The sequence below is a fragment of the Corvus brachyrhynchos genome, unplaced genomic scaffold (assembly GCF_000691975.1).
Source record: "Corvus brachyrhynchos isolate BGI_N302 unplaced genomic scaffold, ASM69197v1 scaffold59, whole genome shotgun sequence".
NCBI lineage: Eukaryota > Metazoa > Chordata > Aves > Passeriformes > Corvidae > Corvus > Corvus brachyrhynchos.
In genome coordinates, this window is record NW_008246054.1 from 3,752,425 (window position 1) to 3,767,168 (window position 14,744).

General features: G+C 54.6%; 1 protein-coding gene across 1 annotated transcript in view; it reads right to left on the bottom strand.

Moving 5' to 3' along the window:
• DBH (dopamine beta-hydroxylase) overlaps positions 1–13,231 on the bottom strand; it is a 16,132-nt gene extending 2,901 nt beyond the window's left edge. The window contains exons 1-11 of the mRNA XM_008642323.2: positions 12,376–13,231; positions 10,155–10,301; positions 8,609–8,866; positions 7,088–7,264; positions 5,720–5,822; positions 4,390–4,556; positions 3,545–3,688; positions 3,424–3,462; positions 2,535–2,594; positions 1,756–1,883; positions 1,139–1,298 (exon numbers count right to left, since the gene is read on the bottom strand). Of these exons, the coding sequence (XP_008640545.2) occupies positions 1,139–1,298; positions 1,756–1,883; positions 2,535–2,594; positions 3,424–3,462; positions 3,545–3,688; positions 4,390–4,556; positions 5,720–5,822; positions 7,088–7,264; positions 8,609–8,866; positions 10,155–10,301; positions 12,376–12,807 (1,815 nt within the window). The 5' untranslated portion in view covers positions 12,808–13,231. The remainder of the gene's footprint in view (positions 1–1,138; positions 1,299–1,755; positions 1,884–2,534; positions 2,595–3,423; positions 3,463–3,544; positions 3,689–4,389; positions 4,557–5,719; positions 5,823–7,087; positions 7,265–8,608; positions 8,867–10,154; positions 10,302–12,375) is intronic.
• Between the last annotated feature and the right edge of the window lie 1,513 nt (positions 13,232–14,744).

The following is a 14,744-nucleotide window of genomic DNA, read 5'->3' on the forward strand; positions in this document are numbered from 1 at the left end:
GGGACGGCACCGTCCCCGCTGCCGCTCACAAGTGTTATCTTGAGATTTGGCTCGATAATTAACAGCACTCAGTTCCTTCCAGAAATCATCAGATTTGGGATCACTGAACTGCAAAAACCTGAGCTTAATTAGAAGCTGGTGCTTTTCTCTTGGCAGAAACAGTATGGAATAAATGAGATGTCTCCAAGTTGGGCTCGCTCTGAAACACCAGCGGAGCAGAGGCTCCTTCGCCCTCGCTGCGATGCTCGTGACCCACTTCGTGCCAGCATCAGCTCTGCTCTGCTCGAGTCCCTTCCTGACAGCTCCCCAGACCTCTCTGAAATCAAGGGAGTTGTCTGGGTCATAAATTAAGAGGTTTGACTCATAATTCTGCTGCTGCACAAAACTTCTGCACCGCTTCTGTCCCTGCAGCAAAGCTCTGCATGGCTGAGAGATGCCAGATCTCCAGTTCCAGAAAACTGGAAAGGTTTTTTCCCACTCCAGAGTGAAACTTTGCTAAAGGGAATTTACTGTGGCAGAAAGCTGATGGTGATCCCTTCAATCCAGCTCAGCATCCTCCTGTGCTGCAGTGGACAGCACTGGATCCAGGAACAAGGTATCATCCAAATTTATTACACTGATAAATGGCATTGGAAGCTGATGCCAGCAGTGGTTTTAAATCTTCCTCACCATCATCATCATGTCCCTTGTTACTGGGCCTGGTTTTATTTTAAAGACCTCTCCATCCTTTATCCTTCCCCTTTTGCTGGATCACCACGTTCGGAGGCCGCACAGATGCTGTGCATAATGAGCTCACTCTGCTGGGACCTGGGGTGATTTGCCAAAATCCTAAAAACCACCTCACGTTTCTCCTTGGATCTGGCCCTACTTTAACACTCAGCAAAAGCAGCCTCCAAATCACTTTATGCAAATGCATCTCCTAATTGGATCTGGCTGGAAGCATCCACGGTGGGCTCCAGATGTATTGTCTGAGCACAGGGCTGGGCTGGGCTCCGTGTCCTGCTGATGCCAGCGATTTCCTGGCAGCTCCAGCCCCCTGCCCTGAGCCTGCTGGCTTTGGATGTGTCCTGAGCACCGCAGACCTGACCCTACACCTGGGAATTTTGTCGGGAAGCTTTGGGAGTCAGGCTGTACCTACCGGGAACCGGACAGCAGAGGATTTGTTGCAGTGCATGGAGATGGGAGCAAAGCCGTAGAGGGATTTCAGCACATCCCTGTTGAACGTGTTCCAGGGGATGGAGTAAAACTGCTGTGGGACGGAGACCTGTGGGCACATGCAGATCTCCTCGTCGTTAAACCTGGGCGGGAGAAAGGCCACGCTGAAACCCAGCAGTGCTGTCCCCTTGCAGCGCTGGATGTGACTAATTCCTCCCTGCCTGAGCAGTGACCTGGAATGGCTCCGAGGTCGGCGCTGGGCACAGGGAGAGCCTGGAGCAGCCAGCACCTGCAGGGCAGGATTTGGGACCAGCCCATGGGTAGGACACCCTGTGCAAGGTCAGCATCTCCCCTCTCCTCATGGGTGGATGGGCTGCAGCCTCCTCCTGTGGTGTGGATCCTTGGTGTCTGCCTTGGGTTATAAGGAATATTTTGCACTTACGCACTTGGTCACACACTGACTCTTGCTGAGAAGCCCCTCCCCGGGATTGCTCTCCCTTCCTGGTGGCTCTCACTACATAGACATCCTCAAAACCCTGGGGTTGGCTTTTTTACCAGTGCTCCCTGTCCCCCCAGCCCCGCTGTGCAGGGGCTCTTTACCTGTTCACGAGGTTGAAGTACCGGTGCAGGTAGCCCAGATCCACGGCACTTTTGCACAGCTCCAGCTGGGTCTGGGGGTAGTAGTGCACGTAGTTCACACACATCTCTTCCAGGATGCCAAACCCTCCCTGTGGCACAGGCAGGAAGGTGATGGAAGCGGGCTCTGGCTGGGGCTGCACAGGGGCAGGGAGGGCAGCAGGGCACAGAGCTCACACCCCTGTGTGCACACTCACACGGATCTACATCTATAATTTCTATCTGTTATCTATATCTTGGTATCTGGATATCTAGAGAGATAGAGATGATAGAGATAGAGAAGGGTATTCACACCCCTTCAGGTGCATGGCACGGGCAGCTCTCTGCTTGTCTGCCCTCTGTGCAAGGACAGACTTCCAGGCTAGACCGTGTGGTTTACATTAAAATGCAGATTTCCTATAATCCCTCTGCTATATTTAGCCTTGTCCCTGTTGATGGTACCTCTGACAGGCTCTTTTATTTTTTTTTTTCACTGCCTATGTAAGGAAATAACATGCACTGTCAAAAAATGCCACTTCTCTTTAATTACAATTAATCCCTGGTGGAACAGTTTGTGATGGGAATTAGAGTGACACATGCTACTTCACAATTAGCACCTTCACATCCCCGCTGCAGGCAGCAGAGCCTTGTGAGTTCCCTTCTTCCCACCCTCCCTTTGCTTCTGGCTGTGTTTCAGCCTGGCTTCATGCAGGTGCCCACCCTGGGGTGCCCCACAAAGGCAGGGGAGCTGCCCCTGCACTCACCACAGTGGCTCTGCTCCGGTCCTCGGTGTTGTACGTGCACGTGGTGATGAGTTCGTCGCCCTGGGGGGTTCAAACACAGGAAAATTTAGGGACTGGGGAGTGTGCCACATAGAAATCCCTGCTCCCCATATCAGGAGCCTGTTTGCCCAGCAGCACCGCCTGCACCCCACAGGAGCCCTTGGTAAACCTGCATCCCCTGCGGAGATTCCCCAGGGCTGCATCCCAGGGATGGTGTTTCCTGCTTTCCTCGCTTTTTAAGAATTTCTGCAGGGTTGGAAACACCTTAAAAATTTCACTTAGCAACAGTTTGAAGTGCCAGATCTGGAGCTGACTTGATGGCACAACAGCCTCCCTGCCACAGTCGCTGCTGGGGACCACGGGGACACCCCAGGGCACAGCCCTGGGCATGGTTCCAGTGGGTGCTGAGTGTTTTGAGCAGCCTCGTGGGACATGGCAGCTCCAGGAGGTGCCTTCAGCTTTGCAGCCAGGTCCTTCCCCATCTGAAGAGCCCTGGGGCACCACCCCTGTTTTCCCACCCACTCCCACTCTGATGCTGAATCTCTTCCTCTCCTTCCATCAAGCAAGGAGAAGGGGCACCACCATGGTTCAGCCTCACCCCCTGAGGAGCCTCCCTCTGCCAGACGAAGCCCAGCTGAATTAGGAGCTTAATTTAGCTCCTGGCTGCCCACACACCAATTCTGTGCCATATGAGAGGGGGCCCGGTGTCCCCAAAGAATCTGCGTGGAGATGGCAGATATGACCCAGGGACCCTCACTCCTGCAGCCCTCCTGGGAGTCCCCAGATGGGATAGGGTGATGGAAGGAGGCAGGGGACTCAGGGCCATGGGATCAGGATGTGCTGTTTGAGAACGGTTTTTGGAACAACTCACCGGGAAAACTGCGACCACCTCCTTCAGCATGCGGATCTCCTGGGAGGGGAGGGACGGGGACACATCAGAGCAATGCTGTGACATCCAGCCAGGCCCCCAGTTCCCCTGCAGCCCCCTGTACCTGGAAGTGAGGGCTGTAGTGCCTGTCAGCGTTCACAACCTGCCGCTCCCTCCCGTCCCGGGACAGCACCGTCACCACTTTCCTCCCTGCCAGGTGCGTGTGGAGCTGGGAGGCGAAGATGCGGATGCCAGCAGCGGGCAGAGCCTGGGGGAAGGAAGGACAGCTCAAGCCCCCGTGCCCAGCCCTGTCCTTCTCCCCTCCCTCACATCCCCTTGCTGTGTGCTGGGAACTCGCTGTCCCTGTTCTGGCTCTCACATGGGGTTTAGGGGATCACTGTACCCCTGGAAAAGCATCTCAGTGAGCTCCTTGCCATGGGACAGACCCTCATTGCTGCCAAACCAACACTCCAGGACAGCAGGAGCAGCTGAGCCAGATCCTGATTCCTTCCCTGCCCTCGTTAGTGGTGGCACAAATGATTCCTTGTGGGTAGGCCCTACAAAAACACACACCAAAACTTCCCTGAGAGAGCAAGGTGGGCCCTTTGGAACCATCTTCAAGAGAGTTCTTGGCAGCTCCCTGGAAGCAGGAGCCAATTTTGCCATCCCTGGGAGGGAAAGCACCACTGGGACACGGCCAGCTCGGCAGTGAGTTTTATGGGAATGGTACCCCGGGGAGCTGGAGCAGATGGCTCCCCAGGAGAGCTGCTTCCAGGGGGATTCAGCGCATCCCAACCAGCTGCTCTCTGTTTATTGTACACAGCAGATTTTTCTTTCCAGCACTGCCTCACGGTGAGTTTAAAACTTGGAATTGGGAGCCCGGAGATTGGTGCTGCCTGGGACTTGGGAAAAACCACGGGCAACCTTTCTCCTCTGAGGTGCAGCCGGGTTGGAGGGGACAGCACTCACCAGCTGGGTGCATTTATCAGTGCAGTACCCTGTGAGGATGAAGTTATCCTCTCCAGGGGGAATGGCCATCACTGGCGTGTACACCAAGCCCAGCTCCATGATTCCGGCGTCGTAGGGACGCAGGGTGGCCGTGTAGTACAGCCGGATCCCCGAGGAGTCATGGCGACCTGGGGGACCAGAGGACAAGGACAGGTCACTGCAGGGACAAGGTGAAAGGTGAAAAACACAGACAGGTGAAAAACGATGCTGTGCTGCCGTGGGGAGCTTCTCACTCACAGCGTCCTTCATCTGCTTGAAATTGTTTTAAATCCTACAGATTTTCGTGCGAGTCTTCGTGAGTGGCCCCAGATGGTTCCCTGGCGAGGGCACTGACCTGAGGCTGAATCGTCCCAAGAGAGTGAGGTAAGGGGTGCCTTTGGGGAGGCCAAAGCAGCAGGACAGAGCATGGGGTGCTTTGGAGAACTCCCTCAGGGATGAGACTCATTGCAGCTTCTTTAACAGGCACAGGGAAAGAGCAGGGTCAGTAGATCAGGAGGGGTTCAGGCCAGCTCTGGACTCCCTGTCTCCAGGCTGGAGCCCACCCAGGGATAAGAATAACGGGGGAGACACTATTGGTTAACAGAAAAAAGCAGCTAAATGATGGAAGACGTGAACTTCATATTTATAGCCGTGTTTCTTCTCGAGTTGCCGAATATGCTATGACTGATCCACAGTACATATGCTCTGGCCTCCTAAAAATATACTTGGGTAGTCAAGAAGCTGCTTGTTTTTATGGTAATGAAGAAACTGGGTTGTTTGGAATCCTTCTTTTTTTTCCAATGTGTCTCCTGACAATGTTATCGAAGCGGGAGAACAGGAAAACAACATCCACATCCCCCCCCCTCCTCAGCCATTCTGGTCTCTCTGGTGCCTTGGCACCGCTGTCACTCTTGCTCTGAGCTCAGAGCCAGCCCCACCACCTTGTGTGGAACCTGGGGGGACCCCTGAGACAGCCCAGCTCAATGCTGGTGTTGCCCTGGATCACATCCCTGCAGGAACTCTGCAGGGGCAGTTTTCTGCCTGCAGGCTCCTTTCCCAAGCATCCTTCCCCACCTCTGGGCATGCACTTGTCAGCCTTCAGTGAGGATGACTTTGCTGAGAAGGTGGCAATTCAATGTATTCTTCCTGCAGGGACAGATCTGGACCGTCATCTCTCCACAAAGTTGAGGACAGGGCCACAGTTTAGGCCAGAGGGCTCCTCAGAAGGCATCAGTCCTTTCCTGAAATTCCCCCAGCTCTCCTGCCATGGTCTAACAGGGAAGGCAGTGGGCAGCACCACCCAGCCCCTCACCTTTGAACACCAGGGGATTGTGGTAATGGATCTCCAGGCGTAAATATCTGGAGGAGCCTGGGCCACCAAAGGCAAGACCTGCTTCTTCAGGGTAGTAGAAAGCCTGGAAGCAGAAGGGAGGGTGTTAGGGAAGCAGTTTCCTGGGAACAAGGCCGAAAAGCCCAAGGGAACGTGTGGGGATAATCCTGCCCCACACCATGGGCTGAGGGACATGACTTGGGCCCTTGGTTGTGCTTGGAGAGCTGCTCTTGCTTCCAAAAGCTCCTCTCGTTCCAGATGCAGTGGCACAACACCTGAGTAATGTCACAGAAGCACAGAATACCCTGAGTTACAAGGCACCCACAAGGATCCTCAAAGTCCAACTCCTGGCTGCACAGGACAGCCCCGGGAATCCCACAAGTGCCTGAGAGCGTTTTCCAAAGCTTCCTTGAGCTCTCTCAGGCTTGGGGCCATGCCCATTCCCTGGGCAGCTGTTCCAGTGTCCCACCCCATTGATTTATGGCACCAATGAGGAGGAGGGCTGGGGTAAGCTGGGAAATCAGAGACACCCGTGAGGGGCTGGGAAGGTCAGACGGGGCTGGGATGGTCAAACAGGGCTGGGATGGTCAGACAGGACTGGGATGGTCAAACAGGGCTGGGATGGTCAAACAGGGCTGGGAAGGTCAGACGGGGCTGGGAAGGTCAGACGGGGCTGGGAAGGTCAGACAGGACTGGGATGGTCAAACAGGGCTGGGAAGGTCAGACGGGGCTGGGATGGTCAAACAGGACTGGGAAGGTCAGACGGGGCTGGGGAGGGCAGACTTTCCTGGGAACAAGGCTGAAAAGCCCAAGGGAACGTGTGGGGATAATCCTGCCCCACACCATGGGCTGAGGGACATGACTTGGGCCCTTGGTTGTGCTTGGAGAGCTGCTCTTGCTTCCAAAAGCTCCTCTCGTTCCAGATGCAGTGGCACAACACCTGAGTAATGTCACAGAAGCACAGAATACCCTGAGTTACAAGGCACCCACAAGGATCCTCAAAGTCCAACTCCTGGCTGCACAGGACAGCCCCGGGAATCCCACAAGTGCCTGAGAGCGTTTTCCAAAGCTTCCTTGAGCTCTCTCAGGCTTGGGGCCATGCCCATTCCCTGGGCAGCTGTTCCAGTGTCCCACCCCATTGATTTATGGCACCAATGAGGAGGAGGGCTGGGGTAAGCTGGGAAATCACTGGGAAGGTGACGGGGCTGGGAAGGTCAGACGGGGCTGGGATGGTCAGACGGGGCTGAAGCCAAACCCCAGCAGAGAACAGGGTGAGGGCAGCCCCTGCAGGGCAATGGGATTGGGAAGGGCAGTTGTCACCCAGGGGGACGTGTCCCTTGTCACACCCACCTGTGCCCCCATGGCCCAGGCTGCCAGCACGTGCCTGCAGTAGTTGAGCCGGTCTGGCTTCATCTTGGAATCGCAGGGCCCGTTGTAGTGGGGGAAGCTGTCGAACTCGGCCGCACACTGGAAAACCTCCATGTGGTGGACAAGAGCCTCGTTGCCCGCCGTGACCACTGGCTCGTACTGCAAAGCAGGTCCCAGAAGGAGAGGACACTCTGAGAGCCCATCCCTGGGGCCTGCAGGCTCCACGAGGAGCCAGGGCAGGAATGTCTGTGACCTGGTACTCTGGGCACGAGGCACCAAGGGCCAAGAGCTTTCAGCTCATATTTTGGCTCCCAAGAGGAGGTTGTGCCAGAGTTAGGCATCTGGGTGCTCCAAAGGGGGACCCACATGTTATTAGTGCCCAAGGAGCATGAGGTCAGTTGTGGAAACATTTAGTTTCTTGGCTGGCTTAGGGACCAACCCAGAGCCCACCAGAACCCACAGAGAACCAGCTCATCCTTTCCCCAGCAACAGATGGGGATCAGCAGAAGATCTTGGTCTGTTTTGTGATGATTGAGTCCTTTACCAGTTTTGCAGGGCTGAGGTGGCCCTGGGGATGTTGCTTTTCCCTAAGAGAGTCCTGACAGTGTTGTTGTTGTAGCTCTGCCTGCAGCTCTTGGAGTTTTGTTTCTATCCAACAGCTGCTTGGGGCACGGGGAGGGGAATTTGGGGTAGAGAGAGTGACTCAAGCCTGAGGAACAGCTCTGGCTAAAAGTGCCAGCTGTAGAAGTGATCTGCAGCAGCGGGAAGGTATCAGGAGTTACACACTTTGTGCTCACACACAGATGATTCACTTCACACCATCTGTTAGAGAGAAAATCCTCCTTCTGAGCCTTCCTTTGCAGCGCCGTCTCTCCCCTCGAAACCACTGAGCGCTCGCTGCAGCTCCAGTGTCTGGAGGTTTTCCTTCTCCCCGCGGCGTGGGTTTGACTCTGGATGTGCCAGGTCACCTCCTGAGCCACCCCCACACCTGCTGGGTGCTCTCCCAGCAGCTCCTCCTTTCCTCGGGGTTACCAGCAGGTTTCTGCCTCTCCTTTCAGGAGTCGGCCCAAGCAACGCGTCTGGGCAATGCCCACAAGTTGCATTTATGTCTGTAACTCTCTTTTTTTCGGTCATTGCCTCATCTTTTAGGAGCCAGTTCCCATCCTGGCTCACTCTGCCCTGCTCTCACCAGCCCTGCTCCTTTGTTTCCCATGTTTGTATGCTCCTCATGGCTCTCTGTGTGCCAAAATCCTGCTGTGGGTCCGTCCCTTCCGCAGGGAGTCAGCTCTGAGCCTGCCCTGGAACCTGCTGGATGTGCCAGCTGGGAAGAGACCTCCTGGCCACTCCTGCTGAGACACTCTAGGAGACATGAGGATGCTACTGACTGCTGGGGTGGGCCTGGAAGATGTTGTTTGGAAAGTTGTCTGGGTCTGAAAGCCTCCCCGTGACATGGCATTTGCGGGATGTGAGCACAATTACTGCCCTGCCCCCTTCTCCTCTTACCATGATAATGTGGTGTTTGGGGAAGCCTGCTGGGAGCTCTGCCATGTAACACCAGTAGGTCGTCTCCTGGCTGGGAATGACGACATTTGGGGCCGTTATCTCCATGGTCTTCATGTCGCTGGGCAGCTCAGGGATGCTGACGTTGGGCTTGAGCAGCTGCACCCTCTGCAGCCCCCCGTGGAGGGCAGAGATGTTGATGGCTTGCAGGGAGTGCACTGGCTCCTCCAGGATCCCATAGATCAGGTGCACGGTGCCATCCTGAAGCGAGAGCAGAATATGTCAGGTGGTTTTCAGGAGCTGCATGGACCACTGGGGACATGAACCCAGAAATGGGTGTTGTGACCCCACCCTGACTGCCCCAGCAGCTCACTTTGCTGTGCTGTCCCAGGAAAACTGGGGATTCCAGGGTATTTCTCCGGCTGATGTGGTCACTGAGGGTTCCCTACCAGGTGGGAAAGTGTGAAAAGTTTTCCCCAGGTAGGATCAATCCCATAAGGGTAACACATCCTCTCTGCTCCTTCAGAGCCCCTCAGGAGCTCCAGGCTGGGACAAACCCATCAGTGCAGGGCTCATCCCACCCTGCAGCCCAGCAATGGCCTGGGGAGCCACAGCAGAAACAAAACTTCTCCCTGAAAATCCTCCCTTTTCTCCCAGGTTCTTTTCAGGGGAAAAGTCCCACAAGAAGCTCTGCTGAAAATGTCTACTGCCAACAAGAACGCAGAGAGCTCTGGACAGGAGATAAGAGAGAAAGGAAAAAGAGAATAATCTCTTCCTAAAGGATCAGAGAATAAAGACCAGCAAGTGTTTTCCTGGTTCGCACACAGAGATTTTTCCCTCCAGGGCTCTCAGCGTTTTGGCAGACGGCAGACACTTCTCACCACAAGACAAGCTTTTGAACACCAGCAGCAAAAACTCGAGGACACTCTGTGCCCACGTTGGCTCTAAAATATCCTGCCCACAAAGGCTTTCATGTGAGATGAGCCTCGCACAGATTCCTGCCTGCAGCCAGGGCCTGTGGCTGAGACCCTGAGCTGTTTGACATCCCCCACTGGGAAAGTTTCCCCCAAATCCCAGCTTGCAGAGGAGAGGTGGATGCAGAGCCAGGGCGATGTCACCGAGCCACGCAGGAGCAGGGAGCAGCACCTCTGTTTGCTGTCCCTTTGTCCCAGCTCCTGTCACAACCCTCCTCTCTGCCTCCTGTTGATACACCAACCCCTCTTCGTAACACTCCCAACAGTTGGCTCCAGACTGCCGAGCAGAGTGATGCAGGAGGGATTTATATAGACCCAACGCATGTTCAGTGATGCAAACGAGCTAAAAGCTACACTTCAGAGAGCTTTCGGAGGGGTTGTGAATAGATGGTGCCAAACATTACTCATGGCCCAGGGCTGACACCTGCAGCTCGCTTCCTCTCTGCCTCACACAGCACCAACACCTGATGCTGTGCCCACAGCCAGGCACAACCCTGCGGGATGGGTTTGGAGCCGTGCCCCAGGGCTGGGATGGGGCTGGGAGGTGCCATGGCAGGGTGAGGGCGATGCCATACCTCTATCAGGTAGTCCTTGGGGTCACAAGTGCTGAAGGCTCTTCTGAAGAGGAGGTAGAGCCCCTCAGGAGCCCTGCGAGCCCCGAGGAGCTGGTAGTCCTGCTGGGAATCCATGTGGAGCTGCCCCTTGGCATCGCTCCAGGCATCCTGTGAGAGAAAGAGCAGCCTGCTCAGCCAGGAGGTGCCTCCATAGGTACCACAGGTTCTCCTCCTGTCTACCCTCAGCATCCCAGAGCTGGAGGAAGCCTGTACTTTGGTTGCTCCATGCATTCCCTGGGCAGATCCATGCCGGAATGGCCTCTGCCACAGGATCCCTGGTGCTCAGGCAGACCTGTGAAATACCTGACCCAGCAGTAAGGGTCTGCAGAAAGACCTTTACAAGGTGTGATGTGAGGGGGGAAAGGTCGGGAAGGGAGGGAGGAAAGCCCCCCGGGACACATGAAGGTGTTGCATCAGTCTGTGTTGCATTTTGGGTGTGTTTGTCTCGGGGGCACCCTGTGGACGGGGCTGATGGGCTCTCCAAAACCCTTGGCATAAACCAGCCTCCCACAATTTAAGATCAGACCCTTGCTGGGATGTAATGTCAGCCCTAGAAATTGCAGCCCCTCTGCAAAATCCTTAATTTTTTGTGGTCAGATTGTTCTGGCAGCCCAGCACCACTCATTGTAGAGGATGGTGACAAAGCCACCCCAAGAAGCAAAGCAGTAGGTTATTCCTGTGCCTCAGGATTTGAAGGTTTGGAGCATAAAATCCTGTGATAATTTGGATTTGAACAAGGTTGTTTCTTTGATCTTTTGTTTCTCCTGTGGGTCTCTCTTGTTTACTCAGAAAAGGTACCCAGGAAGTAGCTGGCTGTACGTACACAAGTGGCACTGGTTCTCTTATCTTGAGAGGAAAAGCCAGAAGATAGAGGATAAAGCAACTTGGCATCATTTCAGCCAGAACTATAGAGTCATATTTCCAGAACATATTGTCCTTAGAGGGGGAGAGGGAAATCAGCTCCGTGGAGCTCGCATGACATTTGTTTTCGTAGGGATATGGAGCGCAAGTTAATCTCATAGTACATGGGGGGGCTGAGCGAATTTGGATCTTTTTAACAGCCAACACGCTTATCCAGAAGAAAAGCTGCTGGGAGGGAGAAAACCAGGGCTGGAAAGATTTATTGAGATCTCCTTGCAGGATGCTGTTCAGTGAAAGAGAAAACCCCAGCGCTGCCGGGTGTTTCATTCAGGGCTGTTTGTCTTTGGGCGAGCACACGAAGGCAGATTAGAAATGATCCTTTATGTTTTCTTAACAGTGTGCTGTGAAATCCTGGAGCATTCGGGCCACCACAGACCCTGAAAGGCTGGTAATTAGCAGGAAAACAGTGCAGATAATAAACCCCTCTTTTCATGCTTTCGTTACACTGCGGATCACATTGCGGCTGATTGCAAAGGAATGTGTTTTATGGCTAATTTGAAGTAAGCAGAGAGGTAAAATTTAACTTACTGGAAAGCCTCACATGGGGAAAAATGGGAATTGCTTTCTTCAGCCAAGCACAAGCACAATCAGCCCAACGTGGTGGGCTGGGGATAGGGCTGGAGAGCCCAGGGGTGGGAAAACAACCCAAAGAGGAACCCAACAGCCAGCCAGTGGCAGGAGGGATGGAGTTTGCAGCAGCAGCAATAGCAAACAACACAACTGGAAATGAGTTTTCCCCCCACTCCCATTTACATCTCACCCAAATACATTTGCACCTTTACTTTCTGACAGCATCCCAGGCTGCCCTGTTATCCCACTGATCCCTGTGGATGCAACTCTCAGCCAGGTGCTTCCTGCTGGCAGGAGCAGCCTCTCTGCCTGGTGACTTTTGCCCTGTCTCGGAGCCATTAATGGGAGCTGTGGTTAATTTTTAATGTGACTGAGTGAAGCAGGGTGTTGATGCACCCTCTGTGTGTGTCTTTGCAGCTAAACACAGCAGACACATCCAGCTCCGGGGTCCCTCAGCCTTGCTGATGTGCTGCTGTGTTCATTCTTTTCTCTTTTGGGTTAATCCCTGTGTCAAACCACCTCATCTGTGGGTTCCTCTGGGGTAGAAAGCCCCAAGACCTGCTGGACCCAGAGCAGTGGGGCCGGTCCAGCGTGTGCCGTGCCCTGTACCCCACTCTACCAAACCACGAGCCAGGTTCACCCGCAGGGGGGGAACCCCAAAAGCCTCCAAGCAAGCACACAAGTGACTCACCCCAAAGTAGGAGTTGTGCCCATCGCTCCAGAGCACAGCCAGGTCGGCGTTCTCAAACTCGCCCCTGTCCGACATCCCGAAGAGGATCCCGAACTGCAGCTCCCTGATGAGGAGCTGGAAATGCACGGCTTGCTCGGGATAGCTGACATTCCAGGAGAGCTCCAGCAGCCCCTGGGGATCCAGAGGCACCTTGTAGGGGAAATCACTCTCGCGGGGCACCGAGCCCTGCAGAGCCACCACCAGGATGACCAGGAACGCCGCCACCATGGTGAAGTACATGGATGCCACCTCCCGCAGCTTGAGGCTGGGGCAGGAGCAGGACTTGCTCCTGGAGCTCTGCATCCTGCCAGGACGGCACCCGGCGCCTGGCTGTGCCCATTTATGTGCTGGCCCTTCTGGGCAAGCCGGGTGAGTGATACTCTTTAATTGCATTTCGTTGTTGGGAAATTGGGCTGGTGTATTGACCCCCGTCAGCTCCTGGCCAAACACTTGTCATTTGCTGTCTCCCCTTAATTGGCTCTAATTGCACATGGACATTATCAATAGCAATTGGATTTGACTGGGCTGATGTGATTCGCTCTTAAATCTTCCTTAGTGGCTGGGAAGGGCTGTTTCCTCACAGGCTGCTCTGGCTGAGCCCTCGTGGACATGCTCTGCTCGTGGTGCCTTTGGCCTGGCTGTCCCTATAACCCAGCCTGGGATCACCCCAAAGGTGGCCAGACAGCGAGACCAAAGGACCCTGAGCCTTGTCTGAGCTCCCAGGCATTCAATAACATTGATGGGGTTTGAAATATTTTCCCTGCAAAGCTCAGTGCCAGAGGAAATGCTGATTTTCCCCAAACAGCAAGAGAAGAGATGTCTCCTCTCCTCTCTCCTCTCCTTTCTGGCCTTTGTGGGATTTAATTCTGGTGCTTTCAAACCCAGCAAAGCCCAGCTCCTCTCCCACGCCACTTTACATCCACTGAAGCTCCCACCTGCCCAGACCTCTGGATGTGTTCAATATTTGTTATTTCTTTGCTCATATAGCAGCCGAGACTTTGGCTCCGGTTTAAAGACACCTTTAGTCCCTGTCCCTCCCCCTTCCCGTTTGTTTAAAGTCTGATAGATTCTCTTTCGGTTATTAACTCTCCCACGTTAATTGGAATTATAACGAACTGCCTGGAGCTCTTTGATGCACACACACACCGCCTGGCTTTGGTCTCCGAGTCGGTGGAGTTGTTTTATTAATGCCACCTCACGTGCCGGGCCGTGCTCTCGGATCCCCCCCGTGCGGGGTCCCCTCCGGTCCCCTCCGGGGCTTGGGTTTCACTCCTGGTCCTTGCAGCAATGTCACAGGGGCAGATCCGCCTTTCCCAGCCCTGTGTAATGAGAGGAAACGGATTCAGCTCGGCGTTCTAATGAATCATCAATGTGTGCATCTCGACGTTAAACCCGAGGAGGTTTTACTGTCCTAAGACACAACCATTACTCAGGAATGCGTCAATTGATCCCGGCCGTCTCTCCTTGTCGGGTGACCTGCTGCTCGCAGGTCTCTCATTCAGCTCCGCCAGGCAAAAGGCCAAGGCAGAGGGAGGGATGGAGAGCTGAGCTCTCCCAGATGAGCATCCCTCAGCCCCATCCCTGCCCCCAGTGACTCCAGTGCACAGCCCGGTCCCACACCAGCCCTGCCACTGCTGCTGGTGTCAGCCTTAAAAGCCTTAAAAGCCCTGGATGGATGGCAGGAGGTCACTGGAGCTGCCTGGGAATGCTGCCACCATGGCATCTTTGGGGTTGTGTTCACTGGAGCTGTTCCTGGGCTCTGCCCGAGGAGCTGGACCTGCACCTCACCCCATCCACGCCTCTGTTCACCTTCCTGAAGGAGGATGCAGCATTTTCCCCTTTTCCTGAGGCTCCTGGGCTCGTTCCTGGAAGCACTGAAGGCATCAGATGGATGTCCCTCATCCCCCAGCCCTGGTGCTCGAGCATTACAGAAGCCTGGCTGCCTTACAAAAGCCCCATAGAACAGATTTTTGTCCTTCCCCATCCCTGATCTCCTCCAAGCAGATTCACCCACTTGTCCTCCTCTCTTGGCTTCATTTCCTCGTTGTAAAGAGAAGAAGCTGAGCTGCCAAGCACGGCAGGAAGGCAAAGTGATCCTCACCGGGGGCAGGAGGGGGTCCTCAGCTAACGAGTTCTGTCTCCCTCTATCAGCGATGAAACCCCAGGTTGCTGGCGTGTGCAAGTGCAGCTCCTGAGCGCTCCTGCACAGGAGGAATTTGCAGTGGAACAGCAGAACACGGGCAGGTCAGCTTGAAAACAGCTGAACTTTGCAGATAAGCGGTGAGAATTTATTTGAAGAGAGGAAAAAAATTATGTACATCTCTCTCCAC